At 50.8% G+C, this 23,867-nt stretch overlaps 12 protein-coding genes across 12 annotated transcripts; 7 read left to right on the top strand and 5 right to left on the bottom strand.

Annotated features, from left to right (window-relative positions):
* Positions 1–666: 666 nt before the first annotated feature.
* N7506_000359 (glucose-6-phosphate isomerase) lies at positions 667–2,383 on the top strand (the record flags this gene model as incomplete). Its single annotated transcript, XM_056949655.1, has 2 exons — positions 667–1,166; positions 1,222–2,383. 2 exons carry the CDS (start codon positions 667–669, stop codon positions 2,381–2,383), a joined length of 1,662 nt encoding a protein of 553 aa, XP_056815570.1.
* Positions 2,384–2,771: 388 nt separating this feature from the next.
* N7506_000358 (uncharacterized protein) lies at positions 2,772–4,070 on the top strand (the record flags this gene model as incomplete). Its single annotated transcript, XM_056949654.1, has 3 exons — positions 2,772–2,935; positions 2,996–3,008; positions 3,081–4,070. 3 exons carry the CDS (start codon positions 2,772–2,774, stop codon positions 4,068–4,070), a joined length of 1,167 nt encoding a protein of 388 aa, XP_056815569.1.
* Positions 4,071–4,577: 507 nt separating this feature from the next.
* On the bottom strand, positions 4,578–5,177 carry N7506_000357 (mitochondrial 37S ribosomal protein bS21m; the record flags this gene model as incomplete). The annotated part of the gene is made up of 1 exon (XM_056949653.1): positions 4,578–5,177. The coding sequence occupies one exon, from the start codon at positions 5,175–5,177 to the stop codon at positions 4,578–4,580; it is 600 nt and encodes a 199-aa protein (XP_056815568.1).
* A 343-nt stretch (positions 5,178–5,520) lies between these two features.
* N7506_000356 (phosphatase YCH1) lies at positions 5,521–5,960 on the top strand (the record flags this gene model as incomplete). Its single annotated transcript, XM_056949652.1, has 2 exons — positions 5,521–5,599; positions 5,656–5,960. The coding sequence occupies 2 exons, from the start codon at positions 5,521–5,523 to the stop codon at positions 5,958–5,960; spliced, it is 384 nt and encodes a 127-aa protein (XP_056815567.1).
* Positions 5,961–6,230: 270 nt separating this feature from the next.
* On the bottom strand, positions 6,231–7,939 carry N7506_000355 (uncharacterized protein; the record flags this gene model as incomplete). Its single annotated transcript, XM_056949651.1, has 4 exons — positions 6,231–7,132; positions 7,198–7,402; positions 7,461–7,727; positions 7,790–7,939. 4 exons carry the CDS (start codon positions 7,937–7,939, stop codon positions 6,231–6,233), a joined length of 1,524 nt encoding a protein of 507 aa, XP_056815566.1.
* A 556-nt stretch (positions 7,940–8,495) lies between these two features.
* On the bottom strand, positions 8,496–10,195 carry N7506_000354 (uncharacterized protein; the record flags this gene model as incomplete). Its single annotated transcript, XM_056949650.1, has 4 exons — positions 8,496–8,684; positions 8,733–8,841; positions 8,902–10,025; positions 10,079–10,195. The coding sequence occupies 4 exons, from the start codon at positions 10,193–10,195 to the stop codon at positions 8,496–8,498; spliced, it is 1,539 nt and encodes a 512-aa protein (XP_056815565.1).
* Positions 10,196–10,834: 639 nt separating this feature from the next.
* Positions 10,835–11,661, top strand: N7506_000353 (EXPERA domain-containing protein; the record flags this gene model as incomplete). The annotated part of the gene is made up of 4 exons (XM_056949649.1): positions 10,835–11,042; positions 11,102–11,265; positions 11,324–11,543; positions 11,591–11,661. The coding sequence occupies 4 exons, from the start codon at positions 10,835–10,837 to the stop codon at positions 11,659–11,661; spliced, it is 663 nt and encodes a 220-aa protein (XP_056815564.1).
* A 938-nt stretch (positions 11,662–12,599) lies between these two features.
* N7506_000352 (uncharacterized protein) lies at positions 12,600–13,632 on the bottom strand (the record flags this gene model as incomplete). The annotated part of the gene is made up of 4 exons (XM_056949648.1): positions 12,600–12,869; positions 12,928–13,311; positions 13,376–13,533; positions 13,587–13,632. The coding sequence occupies 4 exons, from the start codon at positions 13,630–13,632 to the stop codon at positions 12,600–12,602; spliced, it is 858 nt and encodes a 285-aa protein (XP_056815563.1).
* Positions 13,633–14,636: 1,004 nt separating this feature from the next.
* N7506_000351 (uncharacterized protein) lies at positions 14,637–15,988 on the top strand (the record flags this gene model as incomplete). The annotated part of the gene is made up of 2 exons (XM_056949647.1): positions 14,637–15,413; positions 15,464–15,988. 2 exons carry the CDS (start codon positions 14,637–14,639, stop codon positions 15,986–15,988), a joined length of 1,302 nt encoding a protein of 433 aa, XP_056815562.1.
* Positions 15,989–16,493: 505 nt separating this feature from the next.
* N7506_000350 (copper chaperone CCS1) lies at positions 16,494–17,436 on the bottom strand (the record flags this gene model as incomplete). Its single annotated transcript, XM_056949646.1, has 4 exons — positions 16,494–17,017; positions 17,097–17,231; positions 17,282–17,354; positions 17,419–17,436. 4 exons carry the CDS (start codon positions 17,434–17,436, stop codon positions 16,494–16,496), a joined length of 750 nt encoding a protein of 249 aa, XP_056815561.1.
* A 918-nt stretch (positions 17,437–18,354) lies between these two features.
* On the top strand, positions 18,355–19,834 carry N7506_000349 (uncharacterized protein; the record flags this gene model as incomplete). Its single annotated transcript, XM_056949645.1, has 2 exons — positions 18,355–18,905; positions 18,970–19,834. The coding sequence occupies 2 exons, from the start codon at positions 18,355–18,357 to the stop codon at positions 19,832–19,834; spliced, it is 1,416 nt and encodes a 471-aa protein (XP_056815560.1).
* Positions 19,835–22,030: 2,196 nt separating this feature from the next.
* Positions 22,031–23,756, top strand: N7506_000348 (cytosine permease; the record flags this gene model as incomplete). Its single annotated transcript, XM_056949644.1, has 3 exons — positions 22,031–22,306; positions 22,368–22,584; positions 22,651–23,756. The coding sequence occupies 3 exons, from the start codon at positions 22,031–22,033 to the stop codon at positions 23,754–23,756; spliced, it is 1,599 nt and encodes a 532-aa protein (XP_056815559.1).
* Positions 23,757–23,867: the final 111 nt, after the last annotated feature.

Below are 23,867 nucleotides of genomic sequence, written 5' to 3'. Positions count from 1 at the left end.
TTTCGGTTCAAGCTTGAGATTGACCTCAGTGATCATGGATCTTCAGAACTGGGCCACCAGGACCGGGGACTCTATAGCCGTTGCTCGTTCGATTTCCAATGCCCCGCAATCGACCTGGAACCACCGAATTGGTCAGACCGGGCCCGGAAGAGTAATAACAATAGCCTACGGAGAGCAGTGAACACATGACGAGTTGAGACTGACTCTTCACCGGGGCAGCATCTTGATTAGGCGGTTTTAGTCATGTTCCAGAACATCCGGTTTACCCTGTGTTGTGCAATGTTGGCCAAAGATTCACAGAAGTTGTATGAACTTGCTATAAACAATCAATTGCATTCTCCGGAGTATGATGTATGATATTAAGACCTTATTAACTCCAAATGCCTCTAGAATGTAGAATTGCCGTACAAATAACCACTGGACGGATAAGCAAAAGAGTCGGGAAAAAACAAGCCGAATGCGGCAATGATGATGTTGCCCCACGACCCCTCGGACCCCAGCGCGCCGGGAGCAACTGACGCCATTAGCTTTCTTGCTTCTACTTTGATTTTTTTCTTTTGCTTCTACACTTCTTCATATATCCCTCTCAAACCTCCAGGTAGCTCACACTCCTCCCTTGTTCTCAAGTTTACCCCGCGCTGACCCTATAGATCCTCATCCGTCATCATGCCCGGTTTCTCACAAGCCAGCGACCTCTCCGCCTGGAAGGAGCTCCAGGAGCACCACAACACTCTGGGTCGCAACATCGTTCTCAAGGAGTACTTCCAGAAGGACCCTAAGCGGTTCGAGAAGTTCAGCCACAAGTTCGCCAACACTGTCGATAACACCGAGATCCTCTTCGATTTCTCCAAGAACTTCCTGACCCAGGAGACTGTGTCCCTGCTTGTCAAGCTCGCCAAGGAGGCCAATGTGGAGGAGCTCCGTGATGCCATGTTCCGTGGTGAGCACATCAACTTCACTGAGGACCGTGCTGTCTACCACGCTGCTCTCCGCAATGTCTCCAACGAGCCCATGGAGGTTGACGGACAGAGCGTTGTGGAGGGTGTCAACTCCGTGCTTGAGCACATGAAGGAGTTCTCCGAGCAGGTTCGCAGTGGTGAGTGGAAGGGTTACACCGGCAAGAAGATTAACACCATCGTCAACATCGGTATCGGTGGTTCTGATCTGTAAGTGTTCATCTATACACACATGAAAAGATATGAAGCTTACCTGTCTATGTAGCGGTCCCGTTATGGTCACTGAGGCCCTCAAGCCCTACGGCCACCCTGACATGAAGCTCCACTTCGTTTCCAACATTGATGGAACTCACATCGCCGAGGCCCTCAAGAACTCTGACCCCGAGACCACTCTCTTCCTGATCGCCTCCAAGACCTTCACCACCGCCGAGACCACCACCAACGCCAACTCTGCTAAGACTTGGTTCCTCGAGTCCGCCAAGGAAGAGTCTCACATTGCTAAGCACTTTGTTGCCCTCTCCACCAATGAGGCCGAGGTCACCAAGTTCGGAATTGACGCTAAGAACATGTTCGGCTTCGACTCTTGGGTTGGTGGACGTTACTCCGTGTGGAGTGCCATTGGTCTGTCCGTCGCTCTCTACATTGGTTACGACAACTTCCACCAGTTCCTGGCCGGTGCCCAGGCCATGGACAAGCACTTCCGGGAGACTCCTCTCGAGCAGAACATCCCCGCCCTTGGTGGTCTTCTGAGTGTCTGGTACAGCGACTTCTTCGGTGCCCAGACCCACCTTGTTGCTCCCTTCGACCAGTACCTGCACCGTTTCCCCGCTTACCTGCAGCAGCTCTCCATGGAGAGCAACGGTAAGGCCATCACCCGCACCGGTGAATACGTCAAGTACACCACTGGCCCCATCCTGTTCGGTGAACCTGCCACCAACGCCCAGCACAGCTTCTTCCAGCTGCTGCACCAGGGCACCAAGCTCATTCCCTCCGACTTCCTGATGGCCGCCGAGTCCCACAACCCCGTCGAGGGTGGCAAGCACCAGCGCATGCTGGCTGCCAACTTCCTTGCTCAGTCCGAGGCCCTCATGGTCGGCAAGACCCCTGAGCAGGTCAAGGCTGAGGGTGCCCCTGAGGACCTTGTTTCTCACAAGACCTTCCTGGGCAACCGCCCCACCACCTCCATCCTGGCTCAGAAGATCACTCCCTCCACTCTGGGTGCTCTGATCACCTACTACGAGCACGTCACCTTCACCGAGGGTGCTATCTGGAACATCAACTCTTTCGACCAGTGGGGTGTCGAGCTGGGCAAGGCTCTGGCCAAGAACATCCAGAGCGAGCTGGAGACCTCTGGCGCTGGTGCTGACCATGACAGCTCCACCAGTGGTCTGCTGCTTGCTTTCAAGCAGAAGGCTAACCTGGCTTAAGTCCTGCACGTGTAAAGTGCAGTACCTTTGAGCTGTTTTGACGAGCAACGATTGATTCTTTTATCACATATTTGCGTTTGGAAAAGAAATGAACATCCTTGAGCTTCCAACAAATCATTCGTACGGAGTATTCATCCAGTAGCTATGCGTAGTATTCTTTGTTTGGCTTGGAAGGTTTCGTTCATTGTACACCTCGTTCAGCCAAGGTTGAGCGCAGGGTATCTAGGGGGACTAGTGCGCTGGAGAATCCGCTGTTACGCCACAGCTTGGGCGCCACATCCCCGACTCCGCAACACCGCGGCAGAACTCCGTCCTGAACCCCTGCGCAACCTTCGATAGACGCTGACGCGGGGTGGCTATCCTACTTCAGCCATTGGAAAAAACAACAATGCCTTTGACATCTCAATTGAGCCCATGCGCTACGGCAGTAGCATTGCTGTCCTTGACAGGCGCGTTGTGGCCAGCCGGAGCACTTGCGGGGAGTAGCAACGTCAACACCGAGGGATACAAGTTCAGAGAGGCCATCCCAGTTTCATGCTTGAATCGAACAGTGTAAGGATACCCTCCAGTATCTGTTTACAACCGCATCGCTAATCATTTGTTGTGTAATAGGGAAGGAGAGCATGTGAGTGCCACCAACCTGCCACGATCATGACACGCAGACCACAACAGCACAACTAACCGCAATCGCGAACAGATCACTGACAGCCAAGGCAAACTTCAATATGTCCCCTTCTATACCTGCAACGAAACCACCCGTCCTCTCTCCTTCCGCTACGGCGTCTCGGAAACAATAACCTGCACCATCCCCTCCCTCTCCGACGAACTCTACCATCTCCTGGAATTCTATGTCCACTCCGATGTCCCAATGACATGCCGCGTGCCAACAGCGCCGCTGACACCCTCCGCTGGGTCACTCGCAGATAAAGACGAGAAGTCCGAAGAAGCGGACACCCTCTCTGCGCTCGCCGACAACGGTCCACCCTTTACGCCGCTCACTATTGCGCTGCAGGGCACGCTGCAGAAAAGCCACCTGCACATCTGGACAGATATGAACGTCGTTATGCACAACATGGCTTCAGACGCAGCTGCAGAGCAGAAGACCAACAATGGCGCGCAATCCGGCCAGCCTGGGTTCGCGGTCGGTGGAACTGCGTACTCCACCCCCGAGTTCGATAACACTGGAAAGGTCACCAAGCTAGACGACGAGGAGGAGCCAGTTGCTCTTGCTCAGGCCGCGCGTGAACCTTGGACTGCTGGACACGGTACCAAAGTTGTGCGCGGGGAGCCACTGACTTTCTCTTTCCATGTTGCGTGGTTGGAGGGCGGTGATAGCATTGGGTGGCCTGTACGACCGGCGACTGACTCCTGGCTGGCTTTGGCTACTGGCACTGGGAAAAGCTCCGGGTCTTTCTTCTCTAAGCTGGTGTTCTTTGTAATGGCGGGGTCTGTTGGCGCGTTGGTTGCGCTGTATTGGGAGCGCAAGGGTGGGCGATCTCGCTCTCCGTGGCATGGGGATGGTCTTCTGGGCGGGACTCCTGTTCGGGGAGGAAAGGGTCCCGGGGTCACCTTTGGCAATGGAGGAAAGGCCAATGGATATGGGGGATATTCTGGCAACGGCAACGGCATTGGCAACGGGGTCGGCGGTGGTGGTGGATACTCTCTGCCTAGTGGGAAGAGAGACTGATTTGTTGGATTCAAAAGGCGTATATCCTTGGTATAGAGTGCTGTCAAGGGCATGTACAGTGTACCTAACGTGTGGCGTGAACTCAAACACCGGTAGAACGGTTCTCGAACTATGTGCTATTTTCACGGCAGTACTCAGCGGACTGAGTGCGAAATTACCCAAGTCATTAATTCTATGCCCAGGTTAGTTTACAACCGATAGTCCAATACCCACCTATCCCAGGAATTCTGGAGGATTGTGTTATCGGTAGATCATCTGCTGGGCAGGCTTTCGAATAACCAGTGTCTGGAGTCAACCAAATCCAATGCATTCCGTATCTAATGCAAGAGCCAAATTCAACAAACAAATCAAGATACCTAGACAATAATTGTACAAGTAAACAAATGAAAACAATTTTCAGGCCGTCACTCTGTCCACCTCAGCCATCACCTGCACCAGCCTCGGTATATACACAGAAGCCGAGTGGACAAGCCCAAAGTAACAACAAAAAAGGGCAGTCGTATCAAACTACCAGCCCTGCGCCTGCATACGCTGGATCTTCTTCACAGTATCCTGGAATGAGACCTTGAAAAGCTTCTGCCAGCGCTGCATCTTCTTCTGCTTGCGCACCATACCCTTGCGAACATGGAAACGCTGCGCAAGAGAGTCCTGACGAATCCTGTTCTGGCCAATTGTCTGACCAAGCTTGCGGAGCGCACTGCCGAGATCAACGCCACGCTCAGGCTCAACTGGAATCTGTCGACCAAGAGTAGGTCCGAGCTTCATCTCGACCTTGCGGACTGGCGGAGCTGCGCGAGACGCGGACCGTAAATTTGGGTTAATTACCCGGTTGAAGGAGGTCATAAAGGAGCTCTGGAGAGCGGCATTTTCACGCGGTCGTTGGTTGAGGTCGAGCCTGTTGAGAATGGCATCGAAGTCCGAGGCCGGCTTGGGTGCCGGGGGTTGGGGTTTGCTTTCGGCGGCTTTAGGGCTTGGTGGGGTGCTTGGTGAGGAGTCGGAGGAGTTGTAGCGCACGTTAAGAAGGGAGAATCGGGGGAGTGCTTGGGTTTGTTGGAGGAATGGGGTTGGCCTGGCGCGGAGGCCGCGGGCCAGCAGGCGGCAGTCCATCGTGGAGGGACACACTCGTGTGGAATTGACAGGTCTTGAATAGTGGATTGCTCTGCCTGTCGTAATTGAGCTCCAGGAATTAGGTTGGCGTATGTGTGCTGGAAATCGGGATGCTCGAAGTTGCCGCGACGGAAAATCAGCGTCCCCCGATTGGAAAGGAATTGAAGATCACGTGAGCCATGCTTCAATGCGCATTTTCTACAGTTCAAGATCAGTACGTAACTCTTTGATTAATCTTTTCAATTACTTCTTGAACTACTCACAAATAATATTCAATCGCGCCTTTGGCTATCTTGACCAAGACGCTCGATGTCTTCTATCTCCATCGCAACTCTCCCCCCGCATGGGCCGCGATGCTCTTGCGGCCCTACTCTCAACTGGCGAGCCATCCGACCTAGCCATCGTTGATGTTAGAGATTCTGGTGAGCATGGCATATCTATAAACAAAATCTGAAACTGGTCCTAAACTTCTGAACAGATCATGTCGGCGGTCACATTCGCTCATCAACTTGGGTCCCCAGCTCAACGCTCGATGTGCGCATGCCCGAACTGATTCGCACCCTCAAGGACAAGAAGATGGTTGTCTTTCACTGTGCACTGAGCCAGCAACGCGGTCCCTCCGCGGCCCTTCGCTATGCACGTGAACGTGAAAGCGCGCTAGGCCAGGACCAACCCCAGCAAGTCTTTGTGCTGGAGGGTGGATTCGTGGAGTGGCAGCAGAAGTATGGCAATGATGCCAAGCTGACCGAGGCATTTGCTGCTGATATCTGGGAAGAATATTGAGTTGATTCGAAGTCAACGGGACTAGGGTCACTTTTGCATCGTGCAGATTTATGTCGTTTATGAATTGTTCTTAGAGAGATACCAATTAGTCGAGCCGCATCGATGGGGCTCATTTCTTGCTCATTTTGCTTGGATTCAGTCCACACACATTCCAAGGCCATCACAATTAAATCTTGTCCGGCAAATTCTTCGCTTGTTGAGTGCGCTATGCTGGATCATATAATGTACAATGACAGATATCTAATCTAATAGAAATACAGCGAGAGAGCTTTACATAGAAATACCCCCGCCAAACCCGACAGGTCGGCGCTTGCCACCATTTTCAGGAAGAATGGCCATGACCTTGTAGATCTGGCCCATGGAGCCGCCATTCTTCTCCACGAGACGCTTCCAGCCAGTCTCTAGCGTCTTTCTGTGCTCGTCGTCGGGCACTTTACGAAGAAGTTGGCGCATGCGCTCCTCGATGCCCATAGCACCGAGGAAATCACCCTGTTCAACGGGTCCATGGACCTCAACGCCATCACTGCCTTCAATGGCTGCTTCAGCCAGCGAGGTGAAATCCACGTCTGCACTGACATCCACGCGCCCAGGCTCTGAAAGAGGGGCCACCTTCTCGTGACTCTTGATTCCTCGGAGCGAGTTGATTGGAATAGTGGACAGGGTTCCGTAGTCCATAATAAGAGCTGCGCCTGAAGGTGTTTTCTTGTTGAATTGAGCAGCCGTGTTGGAAGCCGGGTTCTTCTTCAAGGCGTTTGCGGCGGAGGCACTGCCACCAATCCGACGCGCAAAGTCTGCGGCATAGATTCGACTCTCCGGGCTGATCTCAATAGTTGAGCCCGCCTGAGACTTGAGTGCTCGGTAGCGCTGAGAAATCTCTGGAATAACCAGGGAAGAGGGAGTGGAGGCTTTGGCCTTTGTTAATTGGAACTCGGGCTCTCCTTCTATGTTCTCTTCCACGGCCTTGGGGTTTAATGTCACCATTAGCTCGCGCCACTGCGGGGTGTTCGCAGCCTTAGGTGGGTTATGTAGTTCTGCTGGACCGGTTGGGGTCATGATTTTCCGAGGCTCATATGTCTGCTGGTTCTCTGGGGCTGGCGGAACAGACTCGAATGCATGGATTGGCAGTGCATCAAAGAATTCGTGTGCAAAGATGAAAGGTGTCTTGCCCTCCTCTTTAGGTTGCCGATGTCTCCGGTCAGTACTCAACAAGAAACTACAGAGCGGGTCAATCACTAACCTTGTGGCAAAAGACGAATATCCTCGACCCAGACAATAGGCACATCGAAATACTTGCATTTACTCCGGTGGCCGATATCAGTCTCCTCCATTGCAGCCTCCTCGCCGCAGAGCAGGCGTTTTTGCACCTCACGGAGGGTTCCACTGGCCTCGACCAGATATATGGCTTCAACGCTGGAGGAGAAGCTTTTGAAGTTTCGGAATGTCTATGCGATCGGTCAGCAATAGATCCCCAGACACACGCGTTTAGCTGTAACAACTCACCCGCAGCATGTCGTCCATCAAAGTTCCCTTTCCAGGACCAACCTCCATGAGCTGGACGCCACTTCTTGTACGGCCCTGAGCCATCCACTCCGCCACCGTCCATATACCAATCAGCTCACCAAAGACCTGGGAGATCTCAGGCGAAGTAACGAAATCGCCATTCTTGCCAAAAACACCCCCACCCTCTCCTCGAGTTGTGTAGTATCCGCCATCCGGGGAGGTCAGGACCTGTCGCATGAAAGCTGCAATGGGGACGGGGCCAGTGACCTTGATGAGAGCAATAGTTAGCGAAATTGGGTTCAAGCAGACATGTTCTAGAGCGCAACTACCTTCATGACACTGGCCAATTGTTTGGCCAATGGTGTTGACCATTCTCTCTGTTCAAATGTTGAGTTCCATCGTCTTGTGCATCTTGGAATAGCTGTGGTACGAGGCCTGCGGAAAACATGCGACGCAACGCGCCTGGCGGTTGGGTTCATGTTGGCTCAATCTTGACTTTGCCCTGGGAGCTGAGCTTGTATGTTGTTTGCCAGGATAAACTGAATGACTCGCAGCTCTGAGTTCAGCAGAGACAACAAATGACCTAGGCTCAAGCAAAATTGCAATTATAACGAGTTCAATGGATGTCTTTCCAAATCTCTCCGCAAAACCTCCGTAACACGTGACCTTATCTTATCGTCCTCACACGCTAGTCCAAAAATAGCCATCCGCATACACTGAAGCCCTAAGTAGGACGTGATACTTCCCCTGTCCCCAAAAAGTCTTGGAAGGCCAGTTGAATAACTCAATTTAACATGTATAAGAAAGATAGATCTAGTAGGTTAAAGTCTTAGTCCCTAGACCATACATGGTACTCTTTATTTCTTTTATTGTTTTGCTTGTTTTTTTTGCACAAGGTCTCGGTGCAAATTTATGGGATCGTGATATTTGGACCTTCTTGACAGGCTTTGATTCCCCAATTCTCACATAGCCTTGAGCTTACCTGACCGTAAACGGCAGGAAATGCTTGTAGGGCCTCATTGATCCATGAACAGCCTACACTGCTGGCAATTTGGACTTTCCGGCTTTTCTGCTCGACTCAAGAGCGGCAGACAAGCCAAACTGAGACGCAATTCCATTGACACGGTGCGTGGAGTTCAAATTCTTGACAACAAGAATTTGGAAACAAGTCGCACTGCCTTGGCGGGAGGCAATGACTGACCAGGCAAGAAAGAGCTCCCAGATCTATGAAAAAGTTAGACCAATCCGGCTGAACATGGAAAAAAGACTTACTCTGAACCATCGATCACCATACTTAGCCTTGATTGTATCGGTGTTTCCAAGCCAGTTACGGTACCATCTCCAGAGTGTTCCAGAATAATGGACTCCCACGGTGTCGACACTAGAATATTTTGTTAGACTTATCCAAAATGGGGGTCTTTCAAACACTTGGACAACTTACCCCTTGATCTCGAAGCCGGCGCGCTCCAATGATCGCACGTAGTTCCAAAGAGGAGTCGAGGCATCCGCACCACGGAAGATATACTTGTTCAGATACAAGCCCCAGATAAAGTCCTCATATTGCCAAGCTTGTCTAAGACCAGACAGCTGCACATACATAGCACCATCGTCCTCCAACATGTCATAACACTGGCGGAAGAATCCAGTGAGTTTCCGGATTCCAACGTGTTCACCCATCTCCAGCTGTGTGATCTTATCGTATTTCGTACGAGGAATGTCGCGGTAGTCCATGCACAGAATGCGGCTTTGGGATTCGGGCACACCGGCCTTCTGAAGGGCATCATTTCCCCATGCCGTTTGGTGTTTCGCGATAGTAAGACCGGTAACATTTGCTCCGTAGTTGAGACTCGCGAACTTGGCCAAAGTTCCCCAACCACAGCCGATATCCAGCATGGTCTCGCCTTTCTTGAGTGCGAGCTTTTCGCACACAACTGCCATCTTGTTGTCTTGCATCTCTTCGAGGGTTTCTTCGCGCTCCGTGTCGGAGATGATACCAGATGTGTAGATCATGCGAGGACCGAGGAACCAGGCATAGTGATCATTGCCACGGTCGTAATTTGGGCGGATCTGCTCTTCGTCCTGCGACTTGGTGTGGAAGAGAACGTCTCTCGCAAAGGTCAAGAAGATGAATTTGAATAGATCCCAGGTGAATCCAAAGTGTGCCCAGTCGTGTCGGTATTCCAGCACGTCAAGACAGTCACCATTGAAATCCACTGCGCCATTGAGATACATTTCACAGAAAGTCTGCATAGGAATGCGGTTTCTGCCATGCCATTTAGCACGGTCCGCCTCGTTTTTGAATGTCACATAGTGCTCTACGGGCCGACCGGGCAATTTGACCTTCTCATTGAGGCGGGGGCTGGATGTCGATTTCCAAGCCCAGAACCCGATCAGCACTGGCAGACCGGTGATGAGGCCGAAAAAGATTCTGGTCTTGAAGCCACCGCCCAGAATATATGTGAGCAGGGTCGGGACTCCAACTAGAGCACCAAGCAACAAGCCATTGGAGAAGCTCTCATTGCCAGCACCCTCTGCCGGCAGAGGGGCATTGTGGATAGCTGGTGACTGGGAATATTTAGCAGTTTATTCGGTTGAGTGGGAAAACATGCAAGACTAACGTCTGTTGTGGGAATCCCGCAGCCTTCCGTTGTTGCAAAGTTGGAAGGCTTAGGTTTGGGGGTTTCTATGAAATTGATATCGCTGCGAAGATTGACATCATTATTTTCCGAAGCCATCGTGGCCGTTTGCAGAATTATAGGCTGCTGTCGGCAAATTGGGGATCGAAAGTAGTGCGAAGAGCTGAGACAAGCTTCTCAGGGGTTATTTCGTCATTGGAATCCTGAAACCCCATCAGGACCCTTACTTTGCAGTGAGCGCGTCGGATCCCGCGGGTCCCGAATCCATCGACCGGTCCAGATGATCGGCGAGCCTGTCAGACTGCGAGAAATGCAAATCCCCACAATATCGCATTGTGTTTACCTCGGAGCCCGCGGACACCGCAGAATTACTTTTCGTTATGCGTGTTGTTTGTTGTCTCACTAAACAAAATCTTTCAATTATGATTCGAAGGTTATCCAATTAGAAAGAAAATATCATAATATCAACAAGAGCTTTGGGAAAAGGGGCTCTTTCTGTACAATGTGAAGTGTGATAGGACATAGACTGCCAAGATCATTCATTCATGAAATGGAGGAACCCAATCTACTCTGTTAACTTGGCGCGAACCAAGTGATTACTGAGTGGTCTGATCCGGATAAGGAGGTGATCTGGATCCCTCACAACCTCTCAAATCCACTGAATTTATAATACTTCTATCTTGGGAGCTGCATCTATATCCCCAGATCTATACACTAACACCAGGGCAAGTGTACAAGATGAATTCGACTATCGTTGCCCACGGGTACTACCCACTTTCTATACAGTTGCCTCACTATGTTGCCAATGAGAGCTCGGTACTTTCGCTGATCTCGCAATTTGGTGTCTTGTGGGCAGTTGTTATTGTGGGATCATTTGGCTTGATCACCCGTCTACGACCGGCCCTGAAGACCACAGATCATGTTGCCTTTGTTTGGATGTGCCTGAGTATGTTATACCCTGCTTTTTCAATGTCAGAGTAGAACATGCCTGCTAATTCGAAACAGCGGGATGCATCCACTTGTTCTTCGAAGCCCATTTCGTGGTTTACAATGCAACAATTGCCGGCCGACAAGGACTGTTCGACCAGCTATGGAAAGAATACTCACTCTCTGACTCCCGCTATCTGACCTCAGATGCCTTCTTGATCAGTATGGAGGCTGTCACAGCGGTATGGAATCCCTTTGATGTGATGCAACCTCGCGAGCCACTCTGACAAAGTCGAACAGTTTTGCTGGGGACCTCTGGCCTTTCTCATTGCCTATTGCATTGTGGTACAGCATCCCATGCGACATGCGCTGCAGATTATCCTTTCATTAGGTCAGGTCTATGGCGACGTGCTATACTACGCTACAAGCTTGCTTGAGATCTCTTATTGTCGGCCCGAAGGATATTATTTCTGGTTCTACTATTTCTTCTTCAACTTCATTTGGATTGTGATTGGCTGTTGTATGTATAAGCCCATTCACAAAAGTGTCGACACTAACATTCTCTAGACTACATGAAGCAAAGCTTTACCGAGATTTGGAGAGCCTTCGAAAAGGTTCAGCACATGAAGGCGGATTGATGCATCACCGCTCGATCAGTATTGGGATGTGAACATCCCGAGGTCTGTGTCGGCCAATTTCTCTTTGATATCCGGCCAAAATGTTCTCAATGGTCGCGTTCTGAGGCGGTCGCGACCCTCCAGTGTACTACAAGATTGGTGTGCTAGACTATTGTTTCATCGGAAGAACCGAGAAAGCGTTTAGGAGGTCAGTCTGTAAGCCGTTAGAAGCACCTTTCGAACGTGACTAGTTTCCAATGTGCAATGCTGCTCGGCCATAATCCCAGATGGCAGCTGTATCAATACGTCTCAAAATTACCTAGTATTCAATTGGATCCTGTTCTTATCAACCAGCCGCCCAGAGGCATTTGACGGCGGTTGACAGTCACTGGAAGAGCAAGAGTGAAATGTATGGCGAGTGCTAGTAGTGCTTTCGCCCCTTCTGTGGTGCAATTTCGAGCTACGGCCAAAATTTTGACCGTTATTCCCAAAAAGGGCAGATGATAATTTTTGCATGCAATGCATACTGGAACGGGATCTGAACATTTCCAGCCAAGACGCAAAATGGAAGAAAGAAGAGGATATCGAGGTCTGGTCGCCAAGAACCGCTTGCCTCCAACGTCCCATTCCATTTCATGGGCTGTGGGAGGTGGTGCGTTCACGCGTAGAGAACAATCATGTCACAATGGCACATGGCGCGCAGTCGCACATTCATCCAAACTCAATCCAATTTGTGGATGATCTCAAAGTGGATAAGAAAATAATATTGGGACTTTGTTGGTCGCTATTTGTTGTAAAAATGTGCCCCGAATGATATGCGTAAGGATGTCCATAACCCACTTGCTCAATATCATACAATTCATCACAATTCAAACGGGGCATGATTCTCCTTGGATCTTAGATGGTGAGATCTCGCCTGGAGCCGGTCGTCTCAAAATGACGTTTCGACAAATGAGGCTTCAACGACGCCATCTGCGTTGGTTGTTCTTCCTCTGTGCATTCTCCGCCGGTGCGTCCACCATCATCTCGTCGCTGTACAGACTAGGTCGGGTGTCTTCTTGCGGTGCCATCAGATCATTTTTTGGGCCCGGACCGCGACGAGCCTGGACTCGATCCCGATCAGCTTGTTCCCGGAGCGCAGTGAAGTGATTATTGTTGTTGCCGTGGCTAGTTGCAGGGGTGTTGGCCTTGGCCGACTTGAAGGTGAAACTAAGCAGTCTTCCATCCGCCTATAGTGTAAATGTCAGCATTTGCCTAAATCAACGCTGGGTATCAATCGAGACTTACGCGCTGGTTGTGGAAATTGGCAATGACCAACTCAGCAGCTGGCTTATCCGAGTATGCAAGTTCCGCAACCACACTTGGGCTACTTGCGATGATTCGACAGCTGAGCATTTGTCCCGTAGAGGGTTCGAGGGCAGCCTGGATATCAGCGGCCGTGGTCCCGGGCGCAAAGTTTCGGGCGATCACCACAAACGGACCCGAAGCGCCCTTGATGGACAGGTTGTTGCGGTTGTTGCGAGGCTGGGGGTTCACATTTCCACCATCTGAATCAAATGCTTTCCAGACCTGCTCTGCACTGACGCGATCTTTTCGTCCATTGTTGCCGCGCGATCGACCGTTTAATGGAGATGGGGTGTTGGCAGGCTTTCCGGTGGCAGAGGATGAGCGCTGTGGGATCAGGAAAGAGCGTGAGATTGAATTCTCGAATCAGATAGGAGAAGATTATCCATACCTTAGCCACTCCGATCCTGCTTGCTAGGCTCCCAGGCTTAGCTGCTGGGGTTCTGGCTCCTTTCTTGTTGGCGCCTGAGCCTGAACCAGGCGTGCTAGATCTGCGATTCTTTCCTAGGAGCTGATTTGCGAGGTCCTCTTGCTTCTTCTTCTGACGATCTGTAGAGGAAGGTATTAGAATCGGGTTCGAAGCGTGGAGCGCGCCGTCGTACCAGCCTTGATTATATCGTCGAAGGAGAGGGCTTTTCCGTTGACCATGATGAATGTGTAATTTCAACAAGCTAGGAGGATCAAAGAAACAGAGCAGTAGGGGCGAAGGTGGGACGATTATGAAAAGTGATGAGAGCTGAAAGCTGAAGGGGGCGAAGAAGCTCGGAATCGGAGATTAGCGCAGAACCCGCCGATCTTCTGGACTAGCGCCAATTCTTCCGGCTGTGCTTCGTTGGATCTATACGCTTCAGCCTTCCTCATTTCATCCGGTATACTATTGTTTGACTCTACATTGTGCTATTCTGGGGCTCCAATATTTACTTCATGAATGGTCAAGTTCATTCTTCAATTATTTATTGTTGTCTAGGTATAACTACCACATTTACAGCTGCCATTTGGGGGGAACTATCTGCCTTTTTGTGTACAGATGAAATAGATTGGATTGTGCACCTGGGCAATATCAATTGATGAAGTAAGCGATGACTACAGAGACAATTGGGCATTTTGTAAGAAAGGCGAGAGAGATTTGAGAAAGACATCGAGAGGTGATTTAGAAGAGTGAGAGGCACTGACCCTGACGCTTAAGAGGAAAGCACGACCATGCACCTTCGACTTCAAAGGTCTCAACCTCGTCTTCATCCAACCTCCTTCATATCACTTACTCAGTATCAATCATGGATTCTCCGCAAACCGAAAGCACTCGCAAGCCCTTCTCATTGTCTCTGTTGTTCCAACAGGCCAAGAAGAGGACTAGGTAGCATGTGAATCCAACAAGATGGAGTTTCTGCTAACCCAAGTGAAGCTGTATTCCAGACTCGGATGAGCCAACTTGCCAAGAGAAGGCACATTACCCGGTGTTTAACCCACGAGATCCTCGCCACAACCCAGAGGTATCAGTCTTCCCATGGCGTCGCCAGGAATCTTCTTCTTCCTCCGCAGACTCTCCCCCACATCGACCCATGAAGTGGGCCCATAGCCTTTCGCGACGCTCTTTCTGCCGAGCGAGGTCGGGACTATTGGCGTTGAGGGCAGGTGTCCGTCGCCATTCTACTATGGAGGATGATTTCGAGATCGGCGGCGAGTCGCGAAGCTTTGTTAGCCCTGTTGCTCTGAGACGGGAGAGACAGAGACACATTGACTCCTCCGGGTTACAAACTTCGAGCACCCAAGACGATCCAGAGTTGGGGATTGAGATGTATCGGATGAGCGATCCACCAGTGTCCCCAACAAGCACGACACTTCCAGGGCCAAGACTCCCCGCAGCAGCAGAAAACTTGGTGCGCAGCGCACTGGAGAGTTCAAGTACACTTTCTCTCATTTCCCACGAGCATGGGCCACCGTTGGTACCAATGCCAAAGGCCTCTGGTGTCAATTCTCAGACCGTCCCTGCTCAAACCCACATCCGCGCATTGCCCAACGATGTTCCCGAGATTAGCAGCGAGATCGACGGAATTTCCGAGACTTCTGCCGAATGTCTCTTCGCGTTCCCCGGTATCTATCAAGAAACGCTAGCTCAGTGGTCCAAAGAAGGCAAAGTAAGCCAGTCTAGTGATCATGATCTGCCTTCCAATCAAGAGTTTGAGGATCATTCACGAATCGAGCAAACCAATGACACAATCCGTCCCAGTTCGTCTGGCCTTTTTGCAACTCCGCAGAGTAGCACCTTGGCCCAAGAGGGAGCACAGCTGTTGAGCGGTGATACGTCTTCCGATCTAGAAATTCCTGATGGACCCCCCGAGGAAGGATCTCCCAGCTCTGAGAGATCAACTACATACGAACCAATTTTAGGCGCTGCTCCAATGACAGGAGACTTCCTGCCTTTGCTATCGGTAAGTTTTGGAGACTTGATCTCTTGCCCTGCTAACATTACGCCGTGTAGCCGCAGAGTCATAGTCATATTGCTGGCTATGGCACCTTTCCCTTCGTCCCACCTGCTTCACTGCCCCATGATCTGGGACCCCAAGGTAATGTGCTTGGAGTTCGTTGCAGTGGGTGTGAGAATCCCCTGTTCACACCCGCCAACTCGACCTCGCCCGACTGGACGTCGACAGAAATTACCTCAAGGATGTCGATATCAAGTAACCCGTGGTCAAACCAGTGGTCCCCAATCAACTCAAACCTCTATACCACAAGCCCAACAGCTGATCAGAATGAATTCTTCCTCGTGGATGGAAAGACCAATAGCCACCACCCTGACCGTGGAGACCAGCCAGTGAAGACAACACATCGTATCGGCAAGGATGACAATATGAAAAGCGCAGCATTGGCTCAAAATCAAGATGTCATCTCAGCCCCTCGGAATCCTGTCGGAAGAGATCTTCATGGCCAGATAGACTTCGAGGACGAGTTCACCGACGACGAATTTTACCCCGGGGGCTGTACTCTGCCCACAAAATATTATTGAGTGGAGGCAGTGGTCTTACTTCTTGTTCGTGCTTCATATTCTGGAAACTTTCTCCAGAAGAAACAAACTTTTTGGTCGCTCTCAGGCTTGTCACGCTGGAGTGACTGTATCATTACCATCAACTCCTTGGGTTTGCGGCGTTTAGGGCTTCTAGGACTTCATAGTTAGTACTCATTGAATACACCGTTATCTAATATTGGTTCCAGAGATTCACATTCTCAAGGTTATTGTATCATTGAAACAGGTTAACTCCTCACGTGTATCCAGAATCAAATTAAACATGCCGGTTGTTACCCGCTGATCTTGGTAGTTTGACGCCTTTTTCCTTTACACCCAGGTGCTACATCTTTTTTTTTTTTTTTCGCACATGAGCGTGTACTCGAGCTTGTATAAATGTGATTCCTTTTCTGGACTTGCCTCAAGCCAATGTACTGGGTATTAAATCTCCAACCAAATCATCACACCACCAACCACCAACACCACGCTACTCTTAATCAACATTCAATTAAGCCATACCATTGACAACTTGCTCCTGACGCTCCTGCCAAACGTTCTTACCCGAACATGAGCAGACCATCTTGTCATTATCCCACACACCCGCACTACGAGCAATGACACCAACCAGAGTGTTTTCATCCTGGCGCTGGAATGGACCCTCAATACTCTTGGAGAGAACCATACTGCGTCCAATCAATTCCCAAATCGCCACTGGTTGATCCAAGAACACACTGCCGCGGCCCTTCTCATCAACATCCACCTTGCCAAAGATACCCCGCGACTTCTCGGCCGGACTGGCGCTAGCGCCAGTGACCTTCTCCTTCAATGCCTCCCAGATACCACCGGTGGACTCGGCACCCCGTGAGATATCACCTGTCTGTCTCACTGTAGCCGAGTACTGTCCCGGCGCGAGGCCGTTGACCGTCAGGTCAACTAGAGTCATGCTAGGGGCGACCTGGACCATGCGTGCCAGGCCACGGACTTTATTTGAAACGGTGTTTGAATGTGTCTCGAGAATGCAAACAGCCGAACCTAGACAGATATCAGTACAACCTTGGAAGGAAAGATCGCATAGTCATGCGGGGTGGAGTATGCGCCGGGGATTCCGTACTGTCTGTAGAACCACTACCGCGGAGGATGGCGTCTCTTCCTGTATCTTCAATGGCAGATACGATTGCGCTAGGGGGTGCGACACCCTTCACCCAAACAGTCTGGGCTTTGAGGTCTCCGCGGATCTGTTCGATTCCTATAGTGGGGTTAGTTCGGCTGGTGCGGGAATATCGACCATATATGTACCGTCAAGGGCCTTGACAGCTGCAGAAACAGATGTATTACAGTCCTCGCAATGCATTGGGACCGAGAAGGTCAGCTAAGTAGGTTTGACTCATCAGTATTGAAGCTTCCGGTGTTGCGCGCCACTCCGGTATGCTAACCTCGAATGGTTCGATCATGGTGGGGGACGGAGCGTCAATCGGACGCAGTATGCGGGGTGTACGGGAGGTGAGTGGATGGTCGACGTGCGATATCAAGGCTGAGAGAGTTGGAAAATATATGTACGGTAGAACAAAGATGTGCTATATAGTGAAGTACGATTCGAGAGCGGGGCCTAATTCGGATTTCAAATCGGCGGCGGAACTTGGCTGGTACGGGAGGTTTTAGGGGCCATCACGACATCTGGAGTGCTCCGCTTCTAGATTGCTTTACTCATCATCTTAGCTTTTGATATTCCTTGAACGTAGAGTTGACGCACAGGTCATTTTTGTCAATATTGAGCTGGGCTTGACTTAAAAAAAATTACATCACAAGCATGAAGACAATTGGAGGCTGCCCAATGTGAAGTGGATAACCGCAGATCGCTATGGAGGTACGGAATACTCTGCATGTCATCTGCAGCAAGAAAATAGTTTCAATTCAGAATCCATTTAGGGTGCCGCATAATTACGAGAGTTGATTCCATAAAAAACTTGATCACTTGGCCTCCTTACATGGGTTATCAAGGGTATGGACAGAACTTCTGACAAGACGGATAACTATTTGGTGTGCAATGTACGGAGTAGGTTTGTTTACATTTTCTTAGCAATGTCGAGGCTAGATAGCAATTCCATCAAGAGATCAGATATAAGCCTGTCAGACTGAACCATCTCCTTTTCTCTGTAGGTGGAGGTAGGTGACCAACCGGGCTTTTGGTTATTCTGTTATAGTTCCAATGGACACTAAAAGCGCCTGTACCGCGATAGTTCGGGCATTCCGCCTTTTGTAGGGTGGCAGTATGACGTTGTCTCGGTGGTCACTAAAGCCGCCTGTAGACTGAGCAGCTTTTTGATCCCACGTCATTCCTCACCTCCTCCCCCAACTAACTCCCGAGGAAAATGGCCTCCAAATCCAGATGGGCGGACGATGACCCGGAGACCGAGGCAATAATCGCGCAACAAAAACGCGAAAAGGAAGAAAAACGACGCGCCAAAGCAGAGAAGCAACGACAGGCTGAGGCTAAGGCTCAGCAAGCCCGGCAGGAAGCAAATCGCACACAGGCTCCCAATGACGAGTCAGGACCCCCGACAAAGCGACGGAGATTTTCGAACGAACCCGCTGCGTCGACGGATGACACGATAGCTAGGGTCGAAGCCGAGGAGAAGAAGCAATCCAGTCTGCTTCGTTTTCCGATCGGGGAATGGGGGCCCTGCAGACACGTTGATAATTTCGAAAGGTTGAACCATATCGAAGAAGGCTCGTACGGATGGGTGTCACGCGCGAAAGATATCTCCACAGGAGAAATTGTCGCACTGAAGAAGCTCAAGCTTGAGAACTCGCCGGACGGGTTCCCAGTCACTGGGTTGCGGGAGATTCAGACGCTCATGGAGGCGCGGCACCAGAATGTGGTCTATCTCCGAGAGGTTGTTATGGGTAACAAGATGGACGAGTGAGTACTTCTCCGAGCTGATTTTGAGACCATCGATCATATGCTAATCAATTGGTTATCGCAGCGTGTTCCTCGTGATGGATTTCCACGAGCATGACCTCAAAGCCTTACTCGACGAAATGCGCGAACCTTTCCTCCCCTCGGAAATCAAGACTGTCCTCCTGCAGGTTGTGGGTGGACTCGATTTCCTGCACTCGCAATGGATCATGCACCGGGATCTGAAAACCTCGAACCTCTTGATGAACAACCGCGGTGAACTCAAGATCGCCGACTTTGGCATGGCGCGGTACTACGGTGATCCACCACCCAAGTTGACCCAGCTGGTGGTGACGCTCTGGTACCGATCCCCCGAGCTGCTCCTCGGCGCAGATAAATACGGCACGGAGATCGACATGTGGAGCATTGGATGTATATTCGGCGAGCTTCTTACCAAAGAGCCTCTCCTCCAGGGCAAGAATGAAGTCGATCAGGTGTCCAAGATCTTCGCTCTGACCGGTCCGCCAAATTCACAAACATGGCCTGGCTTCCGGTCATTGCCTAACGCCAAATCCTTACGGCTACCATCCACATCTGCATCTGCATCTGCAGTAAACCCACCCCTACTGCCTCGCTCCCAGTTCCCATACCTCACCAATGCTGGCTTGGGTCTGTTGTCGGGGCTTCTAGCATTGAACCCTGCATCTCGGCCGACAGCAAAGGAATGCCTCGAGCATCCTTACTTCCGGGAAGACCCACGTCCAAAGCCGCGTGAGATGTTCCCTACTTTCCCCTCCAAGGCTGGTATGGAGAAACGCAGACGTCACCACACCCCCGAAGCTCCCAAGCGGGGCCAAGAAGCACCGGAGCTGGACTTTGCGGGCGTTTTTGGAGGTGCCCCTGGTGGAGATGCTGGGGAGGCAGGAGCTGGATTCACACTTCGACTAGGATAGAGAACATCGGCCTTACACTAAATAATGTACATATATGGATATCTCGAGCTGTGAGCTGACCGAGTCCAGCCAAAATGAGTGTAGACTCCGAGGCATGTTTAGAATTTCACAAATCCGCCTGAATGACTTTCTAACCAACCTTTACCGCTCACTCGTAACATCAGCATAATATAACATCCATGGGTTTCTTGGTATCGATTTTTGATGGAGGCGAACCCTCGCAAAGAAAAGTCTGGAATCAACTTCAAACATTTGCCTGAACCTTGCCTTGAACCACCTGGCCTGGGATATGAAGCGGGACCAGTGACCTTTTATGTTCCGAGGGTGGCCAGTGCAACGAGACCGAGAATTTGCAAGCTCTCACCTGGGCAAACCTTATATGTGGACAGGGGCCCCGGGGGTAGGCGAAGAACTTGAATCAGAATAGTGTTTGCAACAGGTCTGTAGGGATTCAAAGACTGGGTTGCGTCTGCTCTGCTAGCTAATATTAATAGATCACCAAGGAGGTTTCATCCTGAGGAGACGTGGAAAGATAGCTCTCGAGACTTTCACCCAAGACGAATGAAAGTTGTCACCATGTGAATAGTGTTAGTCTATTTTTGCTTTGAGTTGTGCACAGATCGGGTTGAATGAGTGTCGCACGCGATTTAAGTTTTAGACACGTCGACCGTAGTGCACCGAAGATGACAACGAGGCAATATCATAGCAAAAGTCCACGGGTCCAAACACGTTGGAGATGGGACAAACAATGCGGGGGGAAATATACCGGGGGATGTGAAGTACAAAAGGAGTCATCATAGCCTACGTGCAGATCAAATAGGCATGCAAGCACCTGCAAGCACCATTGGCACAATCGCCAAGGGATTTGGCATGCTTTGATCTATGATTGAGCTTCAAGAGATGTAGAGGGAGACTGGATGTATGCGTTGGGCACAAGTTAATCACAGATACAATTTGCAATGTGACACATTGGATCAAGTACCCTTAGTAGGGAACACATTGATAGCAATCCTAGATATCCAAACAGGGCATGGTGGCAGAGAACAGGGCACTCCAAAGACAGAAATCCAAATTCAATTTGGCACCGGCCAGTGATAGGCATTAGGAGCTCCAGGTCTAGGAGCTAGCGAAGCCAGCTGCTATCGGGTCTGTCAATAGATCTGGTCCGCACCCGACGCCGTTGCACCAATGAAATCACGAACGGCGATCTCCGCATTTCCATCTCGAGCTGATCAAAGCTATCTAAGTCTGATTGCGAGTAGATGTGAGAGATATGACACGACGGACATGATCAATGTGTCTAGGTAGACATCGAGGCATTGGCCTTGCATAATGAACAATGAATATGCATCGGTTCAACCTGCTGGAATGAGGCTCGTAGGCTATCTGCTTACATGCACTTCGCAGTCAATTGCCTCATGATGGCCAGCATCATACGTCAGGGAGGTGGTGAGGTCATGTCTCCAGCAAATAAACCTGGGCCGTATAGTTCATCCGGAGTCCGGGGAGCAGAAGGTGCATATTTCCCCGCAGTATCTGCAAGTCCAGACCGAGAACCAAGCTTCACAAGCATAAGCGCGTCGGCGTGCTCCGTCAAAGCTTAATCAAAAACGTGGACCTATGCATAAATCAATGGATGGTACTCCGTAATAACATCACACATGACAAGATAAGGTAGTATCAAAGGTAAAACAAAGGGGAACGTGGGCAGATGTACCTCGTGCATAGATAAACAAGGCAAACGGTACAAACGGACCTCTTATCTACTTCCGACGACCTCCGACAACTCCATTTGTACTCCACTCCTGGACCGTTTCACACAGACAACGGCCAATAGTAGCCGATATCAACCAAGCGAACGCAAAATCCTCGGGCTTCCGATAAGCTAGGCCCCTCATGCAATGCTATGATTGGCTCGGTGCCGCCATGAGGGGGCCGTGAAGGCTTGTCATTTGCTTCTTTTTCTGGAAGGGAATTTTGCACGCGAGCAGGGCTATCTTTGCCACGGGTGGGGCCGACGCGCAAAGAATTCTCGCGACTATATTAGGAGCTCTTTCCTCGCGGTGGAGTAAGAAAGAAAAAAAAAGATGTGCACATTCCATCTTGATAACGGATCTCGCTGAGCTTCGCTCTTCGATTCTTCGATTCTTATATACCTTCCCTTTCTCTCCTTGACTGGTGAGGACTAACACGACAATGCTTCCCAAATTCGCAAAAGCATTCCGTGGGGCGGAAGAAGACGTCGAAAAGGCTCCTCACGTGAACAATGGCCTCGCCTCCGAATCCAGCAGCAACGAGCAGTACGATACCTCGAGCGACAACGCTGTGCCTGGCGAGAGCTTCGAATATGGCAATTCAACCTACGCCAAGATCCAGCGATTCGCCGGCAAGTTCCACATTGAACAGCGAGGTGTCGAGCGCGTCCCAGAATCGGAACGGACCGATGACTCGTACCTGAACATTGGCAGCATGGTGTGTTTCTATACCTGGCGTGATGGCCGTGGTCTAAAGGCCTCACACTGACCAATCCCAGTGGCTGGCCGCAAATATGGTCTCTAGTTCCTTTGCGATTGGTGTTCTCGGCAAATCGGCTTTCAGTCTAGGCTTCGTCGATGCTATCTTGGTGTGCCTTTTCTTCAATCTGCTCGGTGTAATGACCGTCTGCTTCTTCTCGTGTTTCGGTCCGGCATTCGGATTGCGCCAGATGGTGCTTTCGCGATTCTGGTTCGGATGGTGGGCTGTGAGATGCAGTAAGTTGATTTTAACCATTCAATTGGTACACCGTGGATGAAGCTGATCAAAGTCTTCCTCAATAGTCGCCGTCCTCAACGTTATCGCCTGCGTGGGTTGGTCCGCCCCCAACGCCATTGTCGGCGCCCAGCTCTTGAACGCCGTGAATAGTAACGTACCAGGATATGCTGGTATCCTGATCATCACCTTCTGCACACTGTTCATCACCTTCGCCGGATATAAAGTCGTCCACGCTTACGAGTACTGGAGTTGGATTCCGACATGTATCGTTTTCTTCATCGTGCTGGGCACTTTCGCTCACTCAGGCGACTTTGTGAACATCCCGATGGGTGTTGGAATGTCCGAACTTGGCTCTTGTCTCTCCTTCGGATCAACCGTGTACGGCTTCGCAACTGGCTGGACCAGCTACGCCGCCGACTACACCGTGTACCAGCCCAAGACTCAGAGCCGCCGTTTGGTTTTCTTCTCTGCCTGGCTCGGTTTGATTGTCCCTCTGATCTTCACTCAATTCCTCGGTATTGCCGTGATGTCCGCTACTGCCATCGGCGACGGTGTGAACAACAAGTACGCAGAGGGCTACGCGGCCTCTCAGAACGGTGGCTTGATCGGAGCTGTGCTCGAGCCTCTTGGTGGTTTCGGCAAGTTCTGTTTGGTCATTCTCGCTTTGTCTATCATTGCCAACAACTGCCCCAACATTTACTCCGTCTCATTGACTCTGCAGGTGTTGGGCAAGTTCACCCAGCGCGTGCCCCGTTTCATCTGGACCTTCTGCGCCTCATGTGTCTCTCTCGCCATCGCCATTCCTGGCTACTCTCACTTCGAGGTTGTCCTTGAAAACTTCATGAACCTCATCGCATACTGGTTGGCCATCTACTCTGGCATTGCCATCTGCGACCACTTTGTGTTCCGACGCGGATTCGCTGGCTACAACCCGGACGATTACGACAAGCCTCACAAGCTGCCCATGGGCATTGCTGCCTCCGTTGCTTTCTGCTTCGGTGTTGCCGGCGTGGTCGTGGGTATGAGTCAAACATGGTGGACGGGCCCCATCGCTCGCCACGCTGGCGACCCAGCATTTGGTGGTGACGTCGGTTTCGAGCTTGGCTTTGCCTTTGCTTCAACAATGTATTGCATCTTGCGTCCGATCGAGAAGCGTTACACTGGTCGGTAGTTTTGATTTTTGTTTATAGTTAAGGGCGTGTTGTACATATTGTTGGGGTTGGACTTGGCACTTTTGCCATTGCATCTTGTTTTTGGATATACTCAGCATCATTAAATAAAT

The sequence above is a fragment of the Penicillium brevicompactum genome (assembly GCF_028827555.1).
Source record: "Penicillium brevicompactum strain IBT 35665 chromosome Unknown utg000001l_segment0_segment0, whole genome shotgun sequence".
In the NCBI taxonomy this organism is placed as follows: Eukaryota; Fungi; Ascomycota; class Eurotiomycetes; order Eurotiales; family Aspergillaceae; genus Penicillium; species Penicillium brevicompactum.
The sequence above is the reverse complement of the archived record's forward strand: the minus strand, read 5'-3'. Positions and strand labels throughout refer to the sequence as shown.